This window comes from Diabrotica virgifera, chromosome 9 (genome assembly GCF_917563875.1).
Source record: "Diabrotica virgifera virgifera chromosome 9, PGI_DIABVI_V3a".
Taxonomy (NCBI): domain Eukaryota; kingdom Metazoa; phylum Arthropoda; class Insecta; order Coleoptera; family Chrysomelidae; genus Diabrotica; species Diabrotica virgifera.
The window spans coordinates 181,084,709-181,105,040 of NC_065451.1; the positions used below are offsets into that span (position 1 = coordinate 181,084,709).

The following is a 20,332-nucleotide window of genomic DNA, read 5'->3' on the forward strand; positions in this document are numbered from 1 at the left end:
ATATTTCATTTCCCCTTTTCGTTATTAATTCCATTACATAATTTATAATTTTATTATTTAAAATTATTTCTTTAACAATATCATTCACTTCCGGATCTTTATTTTATTTTAGTTACTTTAACTTCTCCACAACTCCTATCAAATCTTAACAGACAGACTTTATTATTACAACAGGACGCAGCTAAATCTAAACACTCCCCATCTTGTTAGGCAACCAATAGTACATATTTTTAAAACATATAAAATTAGAACTTTGCTTTATTTACCATCCAATCCTTTCACGTCAGGTTATTAATTGTTTACTACGTAGTATCAGCTAAATCTAAACACTCCCCATCTTGTTAGGCAACTAATAGTACATATTTTTAAAACATAAAATTAGAACTTTGCTTTATTTACCATCCAATCCTTCCACGTCAGGTTATTACTTGTTTACTATGTAGTATATATCTCATTTTATTATACTAAATTAAACTGTCACCTTATCATTTTACAACCAATGACGTCACACTTTTAACCATGGATTATACCAACACTATAATAGATGGAAAAACACACAAATGGAATCAATACAGCAACCAGCTAGAAGAAGACCAGGGCAATCCAAAAAACTAACAGAAGATGAAAATGCACAAACAAAAGCACAAATCACGACAGACAAGGCACAGAAAAAGGAATTGAGCAAGGACGAAAATAGAAATAGAGCAAAAACGAAAGATAAACATGAAATAGACATAAGAGAGAACATATTTATAGGTGCATGGAATGTAAGAACCCTACACGAAACCGGCAAATTGGAGCAGGTAAGCCAAGAGATTGATAAGTACAAATTAGACATTGTCGGACTAAGCGAAACAAGATGGAATGGTAGTGGATCAACCCGAGTAGGTGACCAACAGCTAATGATATATTCTGGGAACACGGATGTAAATGACAAACACGAAAAGGGAGTGGCAATACTGCTACCCCAAAAGGGGAGAAAGGCTCTAGTAGAGTGGGAACCAGTGTCAGAAAGGATTATTTGGGCGAGACTGAAGGCAAGATATTATAACATAATAGTAATAAATGTATATGCTCCCACAAATAAAAACGACGAAAATGAGAAGGAAGAATTTTACGAGCAACTACAAACAACGTTTAATAGGATTAATAATAAATATAGAAGAGATATAAAAATATTAATCGGAGACTTTAATGCAAAAATAGGAAATGATAATAAAGGACATGAACATGTGATGGGAAAGGAGGGAATCGGAGAGAGAAACGACAATGGAAATCGATTAATCGAATTTTGTGAGCAAAATGAACTTTTAATAGGCGGAAGCATCTTTAAACATAAGTGGATACATAAGGAAACATGGAAATCACCGGGAGGGAGATACAAGAATCAAATAGACCACATAATAATTGAATATAAATGGAGAAGCTGGCTGCAAGATGTCAGCAGCTTAAGAGGTGCTGATGTGGGATCAGACCACATGCTAATCAAAGCGAGACTAAAAATGAAATTAGCCAGAGATAAAAACCAAAAAATCAGCAGAAGGAACAAGTACAACGTTGATGCCCTAAAACAAGAATGTATAAGAAATAAATTCAGTGAGAAACTGGCAATTAACCGAACAGTATCACAACAAACTGGAGAGTCAGTCGAAGAAACATGGAAATATTTTAAAGAAGTGATGATGAATACAGCAAAGGAAACAATCGGATTAAAAAGAAGACAAAATAAAAAATGGATTACCAAAGACACTCTACTACTGATAGAAGAAAGAAAAAAAAATCAAAGAAGAAATTCTACAAAAGGAAGGATCGGAAGAAGAGAGGGCACTTGACAGGAAATACAAGGCAAAAAACGCAAAAGTAAAAAAACAAGCCAGAAAAGATAAAAGAAACTATATAAATGAGATGCCAAATATATCAGAAGAAGCAGCGAAAGAAAACGACTTACGAACACAATATACAATCATACGAAACTTAACAGGAAAAGCACAACGAAATATACGAGAAGTAAAGGATAAACAAGGAAATAGAATAAAAAATGAGAAAGAAATAATACAAAGATGGAAGGAATACTTCGAAGAGATATATGCTAAGCATGAAATAACTCAAATCATAGAAGATGAAGTAGAATCACCAGAGCTAGAAGTGAATATTGGAGAAATTACAATGGAAGAAATTGGAAACACCCTAAAACTACTAAAAAATGGCAAAGCCGCAGGAATCGACAATATACCCATTTGACATAATAAAAGCAGACACCGAGCAGTCAGTAGAGATGCTACATACACTTTTGAATAAAATATGGACGGACGAAGAATTGCCAAAGGAGTGGAAAGAGGGATTGATTATAAAAATACCCAAAAAAGGAGACCTGAGCAAATGCAACAATTGGCGTGCAATAACACTACTAAGTGCCACATCCAAAGTGCTGACCAAAATCATTTTGGAAAGATTGAAGCCGGAACTAGATAAAAAACTGAAAAACAACCAAGCAGGCTTCCGTTCCAACCATTCCACTATTGATCACATTTGCACCCTTAGAATTATCTTGGAACAAACAAATGAATGGAATAAAGATATAGATGTGAGTTTTATCGACTTCGAAAAGGCCTTTGACCGTGTGAATAGGGCACAGATGTGGAAAATCCTTAGATTATATGGGATACCACAAAAAATCATAAACTTTATTAAACTCTTCTACGAAGGATACAAAGCCAAACTAGAACATTCAGGTGAAGCAACAGAAGAAATATCCATAGAAAGTGGAGTCAAACAGAGTTGTGTACTATCCCCTACCCTATTTCTTATTATGATAGATTGGGTAATGAGGAAAGTAATCGACGATCGAACAGGCATCAGGTGGAACCTTTTCAAACAGTTAGAAGATCTCGAATTTGCAGATGACATCTGCCTGATAACTGAACACCGAAATCATATGCAAGCAAAAATTGACAAATTGGCACAGTACTCCGACACGATCGGACTTCGAATAAACACAGAAAAAACTAAACTTCTAAAAAATAATAACCATCCAAATAATAAAATAATGATAAACGGTAATGAAGTAGAAGAGGTAGACAAGTTCACATATCTGGGATCTGTCATGGAAAGGAGCGGGGGGTGTAAAAAGGATATACAGACGAGAATAACAAAGGCGCAACACGCATTCAACGCTTTAAATAGAATTTGGCAAACAAACGAAATATCGGAAACAACAAAAATTAAAATCTTTAACAGTTGCATTAAAAGTATACTGCTATATGGAGCAGAAACATGGAAACAGGGCGAAAATACAACTAAAAAACTACAAACATTTGTAAACAAATCTCTAAGAAAAATCCTGAAAATATACTGGCCAAACAAAATAACTAATACAGAACTGTGGGAAAGGACAAAGCAAACTAACGTATCTACTACAGTCAAGGAAAAAAAATGGAAATGGATCGGCCACACTTTAAGGAAAGACCAAAGCAGCATAGCAAGACAAGCACTTGAATACCAACCAGAGGGGAAAAGAAAGAGGGGCAGACCAGACAACAGCTGGAAAAGAACAACAACGAGAGAACACGAAAAAATTGGACTAAGATGGGGCGAAGTCAAAAAGAGAGCAAAAGATAGAAGAGAGTGGAGGGAATTAGTTCACAATTTATCCAGAGAATAAAAACAAAAGAAGATGCGCTGTCCCGGCCAGACAGCAATCTTACACTTTTGGCCAAGAAACGCATAAGCGCCCAATACTCCACAAGGAGGGATGGAACGAGAGAGAGAGATACCAACCTTAAATCCTACAATTCAAAAGTTTTTTCTGGAATAGAGAGTTGCTAATTTAGACTTTAAAATAGATTCTAATTTTTTATACAATTTTAATTACATTTTCAAACAGTTATTAACAACCATTACATTTTAATTAAAATCCGAACTTAAAACTAGACTTTTTGAAGTTCTTAAGCAAAAATTGACTTTGTCTTATCTTGTCATATCATATTGAAAGTACATTTCCTATTTTATCAGTTGGTCTGTGCCCATTGAACTGGCAAGTACATAGTTTTTCGAGCAGGGAAGCATGTTGCCCTTTAAGTATATACTAATTTAATCGATACTAAGTTAACATCGACAGGTATTTACTATATTTTATGTAAATCTATCATGTAAACCATATTATTAGAATGTTACCACTCTAATTGGTGTGCTAGTTTCAACTACTCGGCAGAATGTAAGTATTCTCCACATGTTTTTTCTATTTAACAGTCACAATTTTAACTTTTTTGCCTTCAACTAACGTGGAAATACTTCATTCTAGGCACTGAAGATGTTCTGAATTAGAACGAAAACGTTTTGCACGACTTTTTATGAAGTTTTTTAATAAACCATTTTATACCAGTATACAACTTGAAGTTTTGACTTCTGTATGGGTTTTTTTTTTCATTATTTAATGTTTACATATCGACAAATGTCCCCGACAGACTGCGTGATTTGTAGTATTAGGCTATTATAACATTAAATAGTATGCTAAAAATAGCACTGTCTAAAAATAGCACTTACCTCAAATATTGAGAAGCAAGTAATCGCAACGCAGAGCGATACGAAGAATACAATCAAGTAAACAACGTACTCCCATTCGCTCTTAACACCCTAAAACAAAATATCGATTATTATTAGATTACAGATAAAACTCTGATAAATAGAAAAAACACACAATTTTTGTAATTTTGTCATTGACTTTTGGTCTACTCGGTGTATCTTCTTCTTCTTCGTTTTTTTAGACATGATTCATGTCTGTTTTTCAATGTGCCTCCAGTAAGTTGTCATTCCATCGTTTTCGTTGTCTTCCCACCGATCGTCTTCCTATTGAGGAACCGTCTCTCGCCGTCCTTACTATTCTATTTAGTGTCATTCGGCTTATGTGGTCGTTCCATTTTACTCTTCTGTTTTATACCCAATTATTAATGTGACCCACATTGCATCTCCGTCGTATATCTGCACTTCTAGCTTTATTCCATCCTGTCTTACCATTTATTTTTCGAAGGGTTTTCATCTGCGCTGTTTCGAGCAACCTTTTTGTCCCCTCTTTGTCAGGTCGTGTTTACTGCCGTGCTAAGCCCAAAGGCGGTAACTGATTTTTGATCGAAAATGAGATTTTTGTATTTTTAGGTAGAATAGGGTATTTAGGGTATTTCAAAGTCTTTGGAGTTGTAGAAGCATTATATTTTAAATAAAATTGCAATTTTGTTAGCGGTATCTACACTTTTCTGTTAAAATACTAAGCCATTTGGCGGCAAGTGTTAAATACTATGGCGTTTTGACGGTATCTGCTACAGTTGCCGTCCATTTACCTTAGCATATTGCACTTACCGCTAATCTACTTTCAAGAATGCTACGCCTACATTTAGAAACCGCCAAATCACCTTAGTATTACAAAGTAAATTCGGCCTAACTGTACAAGGTTAAATTATTGTGTTAGTTAAAAGAGTTGTGTTAGTTAGTAAAAGAAATAATTATCGAGAATGGTAAGAACTTTTCGAGATTATTATATCTATTGAAATGTATTTTCATTTGTGTTTATAGTATTTCCAGAATTAACCAATTATGGTGTTCTAAACAATATGACTCTGCGCCAAGTGGATGATTTATATCTTGAATTAGGCGATAAGAGATTTTCATATTTAAAAAATATTTCTTTTTTTTAATTAGGTTTTAAAAACTTAATAATATATCCACACGCTGTCCACAAACATTTTTAGAAATAGATACTTATAATGATACAAAAATTTGTTTAAATATTTTAAAAATCTTATATATCCGATCATTAGGTATTTTTCGGTCTAAAAGATAATGTGATCATATTTTAATCATAACATATAACTAGTTTGTACAATACAACTAATAAAATGTTAAAATTTGCCCTAATTACTGTAAGTAATGGTATTTTACCGAATATAATATTGTGAAATACCCAATAATATAACAATGCATAATAATATTAGGGTAGGTGTCAGCGATCATAAATATCTTAAAGCTCTATAATAACATGTCGTAAAATAGCAAACCTTTGTCGCTAAAAATATAATAGCTGAGAAAGTGAAAAGTATGGTTTACAATCACATTCACAGTTGAAGAATTCTTTAAATGCTTAACATCAGCAGCTGTTTAAACATATATAACAATCTGAACAGATCCTGTTTTCTTCGTAGTATAAGTACAGTTTCTGCCCAAATTATTAGACGCACTATAAAAGATTTTATAAAAAATGTTAATTATGAGGTAATACCATTGTAATACTAAATAGGTTTTTTGTAGTATCAGACACAAGGTATGTTGTTCGGCTGTCTATTTAATTGTCTATATTGAATCACAAATAGAACATTATTATTAATGAACCAATATGTATTTATTGACCCTTGAAAATGAACAGATATAACGACAACTAAATATTGTCAATTTGTTGTTGTCATATTGTGGCTCAACAAAATAATAACATTTAGTAGAACTTTAATTCTTTCAATTTAATAAACTTTAATACATAGAAACGCTTTTTATTTCATATCAATCACAACTGTAAACCACATACCGCTAATTGGCTTAGTTTTATAGTAAGTTTTGATAAAACGTTTAGCGGTATTTCGCACTGATAAGTTAAGTTCTTTATAACCAAATAACTATGCAATTTGGATAATAAATAAAGTCATTTCTATGAAGCTTGGGTCAACTTGAAGCTTGGTCTTCTATGAAGCTTGAAGTCATTTCTATGAAACTTGAAAGGGTCAATCCTTACCAAGTGGTCAAATATAAATTAAGTTGGTTGCTTGACTATTTTTAATATTTTTTATTTTTCTAACTTTTAAACTTCAGTCTATAGAGACTACAGAATTCCATTTATTTTATTTTAAAAAAAATTAGTTTGCCGATGACGGCCATTTTTGTTAAAGCGTGTCGATCATTTTCATGGAAAATATGGCTTCGCTCTTTACCCAATATTTTTACGGAGGTTTGACCTAGAACAATAAATCAAAAATCAAACTTTTTAGAAAAGTATGCTCTAAAAAACGGTCGCATTATTTAATTTCAAACTACCCTTAAGGCCTTAAATGAACCTCAAAGTTTGAAAAGGCAAACTGATAAAATTCCATTTTCAGCATTTTTGTAACAGCATAAGGCAAGCCGATAATGGTTTGTAATTTTTTTCTGCAAAAGTCATACGTACATACTTTAAATAAAAAAAGTTTGAACTTTGAGAGTTAAGTAAATTTTTTCAAAAAAAAACTCAACAATGTAATTTTTTGAAAAATCTCAAAGTTTGACCCCTTATATCTCTGATGGACACGGATGAAAAAATTTGAAATTCGGCTGAATGTAGTCAGCCCCTAGCAAGTAGAATAAGGAATAAAAATTTGGAGTTGCAGACTTACCTCATATAGGAGTTACAGGCCTGAAAAAATGGTCAAAAATCAAAATGGTCAAAATTTGAGCATTTGCGGGCAGGGTAATGAAATAAAAATTAATGTATTTTCACCAGATTTCACAATGAATACAAATTTATACAGGGGGGCCAAAGAAAAGAGTCCACCTCGATATTTGTCAGTTATTAGATTTTAAGGGAATGCTGAAACAGGTCGATTTTTATTTTTAAATTATAATTTTTATATATATATTTCATACGTCTCCAAGACGTGTCATCGTCAGTGACGTAATCCATCTCGGCGTGATGACGTAATCGATGATTTTTTTAATGGGAATAGGTTAATAATGGTATGTTATCTAATTTGAAAGAGTGTGCAATTATCTGTTCAGTAGTATAAACAATAATATAATTATTTATACAGGGTGGCCAAAAAATAATTTTTGAATTAAATTAATTGACACAAAAAGAAGAATGTATGTAATTTATTTAACTCAAAATACATTTTATTGCTGTCATACAATAGAAAAAAAATTATTATTTGGCAAATAAACATTGCTTTTCGCTTAAATTAAATGTTCAAACTGTCAAGAGGTAGGTGGGAGGCTGTTTGTGATTTAATTTAAGCAAAAAGAAATGTTTATTTGTGAAATAAACATTTTTTCTATTTTCTGACAGCAGTAAAATGTATTTTTAGTTGCCACAAGACACCCATTCCCATTTAAAAAAAATCATCGATTACGTCATCACGCTCTGATGGTCGACGTCACGTAGTATGTAATATAGGTATATATCCCAAAAAGTTGCAATATAATAAAAATAAAAATAGACCTATTTCGGAATTTCCTTAAAATCTAAGAGGTAACTATTCCCAAATATCGAGGTGGACTCTTTTCTTTGGCCCACCCTGTATAAATTTGTATTCATTGTGAAAATACATTAATTTTTATTTCATTAGAAATAGCTCAAATTTTGACCATTTTGATTTTTGACCATTTTTTCAGGCCTGTAACTCCTATATGACGTAAGTCTGCAACTCCAAATTTTTACTTATTATTCTACTTGCTAGGGGCTAACGTTTAGCCAAATTTCAAATTTTTTCATCCGTGCCCATCAGGGATATAACGGGTCAAACTTTGAGATTTTTCAAAAAATTCTATTTTTAAGATTTTTTTTTAAATATACTTAAGTCTCAACGTTCAAATTTTTTTATTTAAAATATGTACGTATGTCTTTTCCAGAAAAAAATTACATACCATTATCGGCTTGCCTTTTGCTGTTAAAAAATGCTGAAAATGGAATTTTATCAGTTTGCCTTTTCAAACTTTGAGGTTCATTGAAGGCCTTGAGGGTAGTTTGAAATTAAGGCAATTTTTTTAGAGCATACTTTTCTAAAAAGTTTGGTTTTTGATTTATTGTTCTAGGACAAACCTCAGTAAAAATATTGGGTAAAGAGCGAAGCCATGTTTTCCATGAAAATGATCGACATGCTTTAACAAAAATGGCCGTCATCGGCAAACTAAATTTTTTAAAAATAAAATGAATGCATTTTGTACTCTCTATAGACTGAAGTTTAAAAGGTAGAAAAATAAAAAGTATTAAAAATAGTCAAGCAACCACCTTTGGACCACTTGGCTTGGATTGACCCGCAAGTGATCCTGTCTGACTTTGTTATTTTTTAATATACAGTTTAGTTTCATTTCTATGATTTTTTTCTTTCTAAAGTATCTCGTTTTTCCCCGGTCTCCCCTATATTAGTATTCGTTAATTTCCTCTCTCCAAGTGATTCTGTTAATCATTCAAACGAGTCTGCGTTTATATGTCATCTTTGAGTTTTGCCAGCCTTTCTCCATGTTATCGTTTTCTAATATTACATTCTCAGCAATCTTTTCTGATATTCTTTTTCTGTATAGGTATTCCGTGGAATCCGTATTAAGTCCTGCGACTCTGATTTTTGTTTGTGGTGGTGCCACTCTCTTAGTTGTGAAGTATTTCATGATGATTCTGATTTTACATAATACTAGGCTGTGGTCACTACCTACATCTGCCGAGTTGAGTCATCTTACATTATTTTTGATGGATGTATATCTCTGTTGGTTACAACATAACACTTACACCTGCTAGGTCCCAGAAATATTGAGGGATGTGTTGTATGTACTTTTTCTTCGCAAATAGTGAAACCACGCACTGTCTTACTCCTTTGATACCGTCAGCTCCTTCAGATGGCGTTCAGTTTTCTTTTTTACATCTTCAACACACACAAACCTTAATGTTAATGAATATTTCTCCTTGGACAGAAGGTAAAAGTTGTACTGCGCAAGATCTGTGTCAATAAGGCAGTAATCCAACAATGGAATTGTGTGCTTAGCTAGAAAATTCTTGACTGGCTGACTTTATTGCATAATCTTACCATTTCAGTTTTTTTAATCCACATCTAAAAAATAACAAATAGAATGTCCAAAACTACTTACACGCATAAGTCCAACGCTAATCAGTAAAGAAATTAGCACAATCAACAGTTGTGCCATTCCCAATACGAAATCTCCAACAAAGTTAATAGAAACAATGTTAACAGCATTCTGGAAGATAATTTTAGCGGCTCTTTTACCAGATTTGTAGAAAGGTTTACCATGCATAGCTAAAACGAAAAAATACAAGAATAAAAACAGTTTATATTCATTAAATGTTTAAATGGAAACAGAAAATTAGGTTTCTTACGGTGATAGCAGTGTAATCAAAAAGGATAAAGTATTACATTCTACATTACATACTATTGTGTTGATAAATATGTAAATATATAGACGGAGAGGCAGCGCTGGAAAAATCTCTTTGAATTTACTAAAGCTAAATTTTTCACAGTTGATTACTGTGATTGTGTAGAGAAACATTCTGCGGTCGGTCAAGCGAAACGTAGAACAGGGGTTACTGAGAGGGTATCAAAGTTGCTTTCCTACGAAGGTAATTATTTCCATTTACTAAGGCTGAACATCAGTACACACATTCTAAATTGAATATAAATAAAAGTTATTATAGTCGGTTAGCTGTATGACGGGACATAGCCGGTCGGTCGGCCTCAATGAATGTACAGGGTTATTCACTATATTTTGACCCCTTGTAAACTGCTTTATTTACAGAATTAGAAAAAAATGTAAAATACAAAAGTTATTCAATTTTTTAATTATGATTTTTGACGTATACATCGTACTAGTGACGTCATCCATCTGAGCGTGATGACGTAATCGACTATTTTTTTTAAAGGAGAATAGGGTCGTTTGGTAGCTCATTTGAAAGGTTATTCAATTCTCTATACAGTACTATAAACATTAAGATCATTATTTATAAAGGGTGTCCAAAAAAATTTTTTGAATTATTAATTAAACAATAATTTAATTAAAAAAATTTTTTGGACACCCTGTATAATTAATGTCGTTAATGTTTATATTACTGAATAGGGATGTGAATATCCTTTCAAATGAGCTAGCACTCGACACCCATTCCCATTTAAAAAAAATAGTCGATTATGTCATCACGCCCAAATGGATGAAGTCACTAGTACGATATACAGGGTGTCCAGAAACTCTACCGACAAACGAAGACAGAAGATTTTTCAGATAATTCTAAGACAATTTAACCCTTTCCACTTAGTCCGAAAATGCTTCCTAAGGGAGCTAGAGCTCTTTGAAGATGGCGTCTTGTAATGAGTCTTTCTTAAATACCTCCAGAACGCTTCTGTTTAGAAAAACAAAAATTGGTAAGCATATTTATCTTCCAGAGATAAATCTATTCCATCCATTGCGAATTTTTAGTACCGATCATAGGCGTCCGTTTTGGGCAGGGCAACGGTTATTTTATCGCATAACTTTTTTGTCTTTAATTTTTAAGCATTTTTGACACTGCGTTATTAAATTGTGAGGTATTCTAGTGCTAAAAGGTACTCTTGTTTTAAGCCGGTAGGACAAACCGTTTTCTAGAAAAATCGATTTAAAAATTTTTCGATCTTTAAATTTCAAAAAAAAAATTCAAAAAAAACCTATATAGAAAGACGAAAACTGGTACATTTATTTATATTCCAGAGATAAATCGATTTCATTAATTGCGAATTTCTAGTACCGGTCATAGGCGTCCGTTTTGGGTAGGTCAACAGTTATTTTATAGCGTAACTTTTTGTCCTTAATTTTTAAGCATTTTTGACACTAGAATATTAAATTATGAGGTATTCGAGTACTAAAAGATACTCTTGCTTTAAGTTAGTAAAATACATCGTTTTTTTTTGAAAATTTTTTTCATTTTTTTTCAAATTCTCAAAACGAAAAACTTTCAAATCGATTTTTCTAGAAAACGGTGTGTCCCACCGACTTGCAGCAAGAGTACCTTTTAGTACTAGAACACCTCACAATTTAATAATCCAGTGTCAAAAATGCTTAAAAGTTAAAGACAAAAAAGTTATGCGATAAAATAACCGTTGCCCTACCCAAAACGGACACCCATGACCGATACTAGAAATTCACAATGGATGGAATCGATTAATTTCTGGAAAGTAAATATGCATACCAATTTTCGTTTTTCTAAATAAAAGCGTTCTGGAGTTATTTAGGAAAAACTAATTACATGACGCCATCTTCAAAGAGCTCTAGCTCCCTTAAGAAGCATTTTCGGACTAGGTGAATTGGGTTAAATTTTCTTAAAATTATCTAAAAAATCTCCTGTCTTCGTTTGTCGGTAGAGTTTCTGGACACCCTGTATATGTCAAAAAATCATAATTTAAAAATCTAATAACTTTTGTATTTTACATTTTTTTTCTAATTCTGTAAATAAAGCAGTTTACAAGGAGGTCAAAATATAGTGAATAACCCTGTACATTCACTGGGACCGACCGACCGGCTCTGTCCCGTCATACAGCTGACCGACTATAATAACTTCTATTTATATCTAATTTAGAATGTGTGTACTGATGTTCAGCCTTTGTAAATGGATTTAATTACTTTCATAGGCAGTCCCGGATTAAAAATCTTAAGGCCCCCTAGGCAACCCAAGCTATGAGGCCCCTTAAGAAACCTCAGCTTTCTCCTTCCAAAACCTCGAATAACCCCCAATCTCCATGCGGTATTTCTTAGATAATGAATTAGTGGACATTTTGCAGACCTAAACTTAAGCTTTTGTTTCATTATGTACAACGTGAAAGAAAGAGTCAAGAAACTGTTTTAATTTTAATACTGTTAAGAATTTGTTCTAATTTTAATACTTTTATTTTAAAAAATATAAATGCTAATAATGACATAAAATATTAGGTTATGACTAAATAAAATATTTAATATTTTTTACTTATTACATAATTAACTAAAGTCTAAATTGTAGTAAATGTAGTTGGAGTTTTCGAAGCCTTATATTATTATAAAGCGACTTTCTGAGTTTCATAGAAACAAAACTACTTTAAATATCTTTTTTTTTTTTTTCTCTGATTCTGGCCTTGGTTTAGAACTAGAACCTTTAGCCACGTAATTGTATAACTTATCACTAACTCAGGTGTAATGTGTAGTGTGTGTGTTGAGTAAGTGTCTTGTTACTTTGCAAAGTCGACGTCATTGTCTTTGTAAAGAGACGCTAATTGTATCCGAACGTCTGCGGTCCCTCTGGTGAGTACCGATCCCACAAGCACAGAAACTATTTTCATTTATTAATTTATATACAGGGTGTCCCAAAAGTAGTGGAACGGTCGAATATTTCGCGAACTAAACATCGGATCGAAAAACTGAAAAATAAGTGTTCAATCATTTTCAAAAATCTATCCAATGACACCAAACCCCAACCCCCACTACACCCCCAGGAGGTGGGGTGGAGGGTAACTTTAAAATCTCAAATGGAAACCCCTAGTTTTTCTTGCAGATTTGGATTCGTTACGCAAAAGTAAGCAACTTTTATTCAAGACATTTTTTCGAACTGTGGATAGATGGCGCTATAATTGGGAAAAACGATTTATCCTGATACCATAGGTAAATTATAGAAACGGTCTAATATCTCGAGAAATACACTTCCAAATGAGAAACCAAAAAAAGGTTTTTAATGCTTTTCGAAAACCTATCGAATAACACTAAACATGATCCTCCAACCCACTCCCTGGAGGTGGGGTGGGGGGTAACTTTAAAATCTTAAATAGCAACCCCCACTTTTTATTACAGATTCGGATTCGTCATGAAAAATTAAGCAACATTTATTCGAAACATTTTTTAGAATTGTTGATAGATGGCGCTTTAATTGGAAAAATACGATTTATTAGCGCCATCTATCAGAAATTTTAAAAAATGTTTCGAATAAATGTTGTTTAATTTTTCATGACGAATTCGAATCTGCAATAAAAAGTAGGGGTTGATATTTAAGATTTTACATTTACCCCCCCCCCCCACCCCATCTCCAGGGGGTGGGTTAGAGGGTCATGTTCGGTGTTTATCGATAGGTTTTCGAAAAATATTAAAAACTTTTTTTTTGGTTTCTCATTTGGAAGTGTATTTCTCGAGATATTAGACCGTTTCTATAATTTACCTATGGTATCAGGATATATCGTTTTTTCCAATTATAGCGCCATCTATCCACAGTTCGAAAAAATGTCTTGAATAAAAGTTGCTTACTTTTACGTAACGAATCCAAATCTGCAAGAAAAACTAGGGGTTTCCATTTGAGATTTTAAAGTTACCCCCCACCCCACCTCCAGGGGGTGTAGTGGGGGTTGGTGTTTGGTGTCATTGGATAGATTTTTAAAAATTATTGAACACGTATTTCTCAGTTTTTCGATCCGATGTTTAGTTCGCGAAATATTCGACCGTTCCACTACTTTTGGGACACCCTATATAATAAATGAAAAAATTCCTGACCCTGGTGGGATTCGAACTCACTACCATTCGGAACTTTCGATCCAAAGGTTAGGCGCTCTTACCACTGAGCCACAGAGGGGGTCTTTAAATATCTTCAAATACCAAATTTTCGAGCACATTCTAAATAGCCATAATTGAGAGAAATGGATGAAGGCGGAATGTGATCGTTTCCCTTTCGTTTTCTATATTCGTCGTCTGCTGTCTTATTAATTGAAAAAGTTGCAGATTAAGGATGTACCAGTAAGAACTTTCAACGCGAATAGTCTCAGGTTTAAACTACTATGTACCATTTTAGTTTTTATTAAATTGGTGGATTCTGCATCTGAGACTCTTCAATTTGTTATGAGATGTCGCTGTATCGCGTCTAATGGGAAGTTTGAATTATTTTTCAGATTCCCTTTAAAATGATAGTGGAGCTGTTTTTCGATTCAGAGGTGTGCACGCTCATAAAAGCTACTGAAGACGCCTGAAATGGTAGAAACAGCCTGTCTAGGTGGTGTGCAACCCTCTGAATCGAAAACAAGCAAAACTATAATTTATTAAATTATGTAAATGTTTATATTACTGAATAGAGAATTGAAGAACCTTTCAAATGAGCTAGCACACGACCCCTATTCTCATTAAAAAAAATCATCGATTACGTCATCACGCCCAGATGGATGACGTCACTAGTATACCATATATGCCACAATATCATAACTTAAAAATAAAAATCGACCTGTTTCGGGATTTTTCCTTAAAGTCACCGGTTTACGAAATAACTAATTTATTCCTTTCATTTGCACCATACTGTTTACACATGCAACGGTGGAAAATAGTGTCGCGCACGCTTGATTAGCAATTAAAAGACAAAGAGTTTTGAATATTGTATTGCAAAAAACTCTTCGGCATTTCATCAATCGATGTTTAAAGAATATCTACCTACCTTGGCAACATTTAAATTTTCAGTTTTTCACATAGTTTTTGAGGGTTAAAATGGCCGATTTGGCAAAATTTCAATTTTTAATCGCTTATATGTCAAAAACTATCAACTTTAGAGAAAAGTCACTAAAGACGTTTTCTGTTTGGAATGATCCAAAAAAACTAAAAAAAATTTGTTCCATGTAAAAAAAATAATTTTAGGAAAAAAACAAAAAAAAAACGTTTAAAAAATTGCTGACAAACTGTTGGTCCTGCCAACATGCAAATTTGTTAAAAGGGGTCCTTTTTGAGTAAGATTGTGCAAAAAATCCGAATCAGAATATTTTTCCTAGCGGATGCGCAGTGGCTTTCTGGACTAAGTACTAATTAATCATTTGGAAAAGTTGCTGAAAGAAATACTAGAGCAAGAACTCATACCGAAAGAATGGACTGAAGCCACAGTGTGCCCCATTAAAAAAAAGGTGACAAAAGTTTATGTCATAATTATATTATATCAATCGGGGGCGGCCCGTCGGATAGGCAAGGTAGGCGCCGCCTAACCTCTTCAAATGTACAATACAATAATAAATTATTCATTAATATAAATCACTTATTTCAAAATTGTAATTTATAAATTTTGACACAATACAATATATCTAAAATAAAAAAAGCTACTTTTTAATTTCTCTTCGATGTTGTAATTATTGTACGCTCCTCGTAGTAGTGCTACTCACTTCTATTATGGCACTACCCTATAGTCAGGTACTTTTCAAATCCGCCTAAAGAACAGAACATAATGATATGCGTCTCTCATTATTTACGCTAAGCACAGCGCTGTAACTGTGGCTTGTCTAGCCGTACACTACGTGTAGTAGTGGACGAGAATTTCCGGGAACTTTTTGGGGCTAGGTTAGGCTACATTTTTTTGTGCCTTCGACAATGGTTGTCCCGAGCTGCATCTCGGGATAGCCAATTGTATGTTTTAGGATCCTGACTACAAATACTGAAAAAACTAAAAGTGCGAATTTTTTCATGAAATTTGGTACATAGGGTTACAATAATATTTGGAACAACTTTTCCAAATATCTCTAACGCGAAGCAAAATATCGAAAATTCGCCCTGTTTGTAGATTCGTAGTAGATAGCGTTTAAAATTTAAATTTGAGTTGACTATGACTATCTAAAAAATGTGAATCTGCATCACACTTGCTTGACTGCATTTTAAATCTGTATTTATTTTTATAGCCGCAATATAGGGGTGTCTCCATCTTAAATGCGACGCACTGTGTATATAGTGATGTGATCTTGATTATTGATATGAGATAATATTCCTATATGTCATTTAATTTAATCAATGCATTAATAATAATCTAATTAATTTACCAGATCACATATCAATATGTTTTCAATCTCAGGGCTTTTTATAAAATTAATTACTTACTTACGTGGCTTCTAAGTATTTCTCAATGGTTCCTAATCGGGATAGGAAAGAAAAGAGTAAAATAATACACACATATGGGTTACAATTATAATCAAAATATTGTTTATTTTATTTAAATGGCAATCACTGCTTAATATTTGCTATATCTTATTATTCTTAAACATAACATTTACACATGGGAATTTTATTTCCTTTTGGTTTCCAATTGAAAGTTTTTATTAACATTTAACTATTATGATTTATTAGCAACAATTCTATTTAAGTTTGATGAAGCTTTTCTGATATTATTGATTATGTTCTTCAATTTTAAATGTGGTATTTAATACGAAAAACCCATACATTCATGTCCAAACAAATGAGACTGACCTTTTTCTGGTGAACTGAGAATGTCTTCACACAAGACCCGTTTCCTGCTATCCTTGGCTGCGATCAAAACCTCGTCCTGGCTTCCAGTAATGTTCTCCTTTGAAACTAGCTCGTATAGCTCTCGTTCCTGCTTCTGTCGTGATGCTGTGTTCTACCTTTTTCGAAACTGCAATCAGCTACCGGGAACTCTTGGCTCAAGGAGGTTCTTTACTCTCAACCTGGCCTACCTCTCGTTCCACGATAGATACTCCACACTCACGGAACTACACCGGCTTTCTCACTCTCCGTACACTACCGTCTACTACTGGACTTCACTTCTCGACAGCTCAAAACATTCTGATCTCTATTTTCAGTCATTCACCTACTTTCTAAATATCCCTTCCAGATTCACAAATCAACCTTCCACCACCAACTCTCATTCGCAGTATTCCTCAAAACCAATTTTTAATCTTTCTAAATATGCTTAATGGATTTCAAAAAAAAATAGGTAATTCCCATTCTAAAATTACTTTCTACTATTTACAAAATTTAATGACCTATTATCTACTTCAACTGAGTCTTATTTAGCATAGGCTAATGATCGAACCTTCCGCGAACAACGATAATGACCTATTATCTATTTCAACTGAGTCTTATTTAGCATAGGCTAATGATCGAACCTTCCGCGAACAACGATAATGGTACGCTCCATTCACTTTGTTTATTCTCACTTAATCACTTCTTAAAATTAAACATAACAATTTGTTGTATACAGGTTGTTCTAAATTTATATGCCCGTGGTTGAGAAAATTGAAAATATTTTATATTAAATTGAACTCTGTTTATAATTATCAAAATTTAATTTTCATATCAAATAGACATATAACAAATCCCCCCCTTGTATTCGATAAAATTTATCTGCATTTTTAAATAAATTTTCTCGAGGCAAAACCAACTCCCTGTATATTTCCTTACTTTAATCTACGTCTTATATCCTAACTTACTATCTACTTCATGTAATTCTGTCTTTTATTCGTGATATTTGTATACATCGTGAATATTATAAATTCCTCGGATCTTTTCCGAGTTCCTGTGCCTCAACTCATAACTATTTATCCCATTTTCATTATTTACGATGTACGGGCCTTCGAAAACAGGCATCAACTTTGCGCAAATGCCCCCAGGAAGATTTGATACTCGTAATGCCCTCACGAGTACTTTTTCACCCTTTTGGAAAGTCACTGGTCTTCTTTTTCTATTTTGTTCCTGTCTTTGGATATATTTTTCGTTGCTTCGCCGTAATCTTCTCTGTACGGTTTCAATCACCTGTTGATATTCTTTTGGCTCTTGGTCTTCCCATGGCCTTATCGGCAGTACACCCTTCATGATGTATTCTGGGGTCTCTTTTGTTACTGTGCTCGGAATTGTATTTAGATACCTTTCTATTTCCGCCATTTTCCTGTCCCAGTGGCGATGTTGACCATCTGTTGCAATGCGAAGAAATTTCGTCACTTCCTGTATGAATCGTTCCGACGGATTACTCTGTGGATGCCTGATGCTGACAAAATTTGTCTCTATTCCTCGTTCTCGAAGTTGTCCCTTGAAACGATCATTTCGGAAATACGTTGCATTGTCCAGTAGAATCTTTTTTGGTGTTCCTACTATGGCTATAAAATTGTCGATTTTTCTTAATATTTCTTCCCCCTTTGTGGTGCGGCAACTATATAATTTTACGTATTTTGAAAACACATCCACCATTACCAGAATATGTTTGTTCCTTTTAGTGGTCATAATTAGATCGCTTAACATATCTATTGCTACAATGTCTAGTTTGTTTCGGGCTTCAATATTTTTGGCAACATTTTCGTTTTTGAAATTCCGACTCTTATATTTTTGACATACATCGCACTTCTGGGTAATTTCCTTTGCAATGCGGTAATCCTGTCGGCTGATGTAATTTTCCCTAAAAACGAGCCAAACTTTTCTGCTACCGATATGCCCATTGTCCTCATGTAATTTCTTTATTATCTTTTCGGCCAATGTCTGTGTCACTAAATATAGTTCCTTTCCGTCTATTCTCTTAAAATATATGTTATTTTCTACTTCCGCTCTTCTTTTCTCTCTTTCCTCTAGGTCTTCCTGGTTTGTCCTTATCTCATTTAACGAATATATCCCTTCTTCTTGTATTAATCTATTTAGTCCCACCTGTAGAGTAATTGTTTCCTTTTTTCCGGTGTCCTCATCCCGTGTTAGAGCGTCGGCTATTATGTTGTCTTTTCCTTTTATATATCGGAACTCAAAATCATACTCCTGTAATAATAGAATGCCTCTACGTATTCTATTATTTACTAATCTATTCTTCATGATATGTACTAAAGCTGCATGGTCTGTTTCGATTGTGAATTTTGCTCCCAATAAGTAAAACCTCAATTTGTTTACGCAATATAGTACACTGGCAAACTCCAATTCTGTAACACTATATTTTCTCTCATGTGTTTTAGTCACTCGAGATATAAAACATATCGGCACTTCTTGGTCGTTTTGTATTTGAGACAGAACTCCTGCAAATTTTTGTATGGACGCATCAGTTCGGAGTATAAAAGATAAATTGTAAATAGGGTGGTATATTTTCGTTCCTTTTGCGAATTCTCGTTTTAATGTTTCGAAAGCTTCCTCCTGTTCTTCTTTCCAATTCCATTTTATTCCTTTTTTAAGCAATTTTATCAGAGGGATTTCCTTTTGGCTCAAATCGGGAATCAGCTTTTTAAAATAATTAATCGTGCCAAGAAAACCTCTCAATGTTTTCAAATTCGTTGGTCTTGGGTATTCATCTATGAGCTTGACTCTGTCTTCGGCTAATCTTACTGTTTTGGTGTCCAATTGAAAACCCAAATAAATGACTTCTTTTTGAAAAAATTGACATTTTTCAATGTTTAATTTCAATCCCGCTGTGTCCAATTCTTCCAGAATTATTTCTATGTGTTCCAGATGACTCTGAGTATCTTGTGAAAAAATTAATAAATCATCGATATAATGGACTATGAAATCTTCGTGGCGATTCAAAATGGTATGTAGAGCTCGGACGAGTGCAGCACAAGCACTCTGCAATCCAAATGGCACTACCTTAAACCGGTAGACAATACCATCAATAGAAAAAGCGGTGTAGTTTCTACACTTTTCAGCTAACGGTATCAACCAAAAACTGTGTTTTAAGTCAATTTTCGAAAATATGTGTGACCCGGTGATTCTTCCAAAAATGGCCTCGATGTTTAGAGGTGATTCATATTGTGATACAGTGTGCTGGTTGATATTCCTGGCATCTAAACATAATCTCAATTCTCCATTGCTTTTCTTTACTATCACAATCGGGTTAACATACGGTGAA

General features: G+C 33.5%; 1 protein-coding gene across 1 annotated transcript in view; it reads right to left on the reverse strand.

Annotated features, from left to right (window-relative positions):
* Positions 1–20,332, reverse strand: part of LOC126891865 (choline transporter-like protein 1) — a 224,822-nt gene that overhangs the window by 7,969 nt on the left and 196,521 nt on the right. Inside the window, exons 11-12 of the mRNA XM_050661191.1 lie at positions 9,868–10,034; positions 4,543–4,632 (exon numbers count right to left, since the gene is read on the reverse strand). Of these exons, the coding sequence (XP_050517148.1) occupies positions 4,543–4,632; positions 9,868–10,034 (257 nt within the window). The remainder of the gene's footprint in view (positions 1–4,542; positions 4,633–9,867; positions 10,035–20,332) is intronic.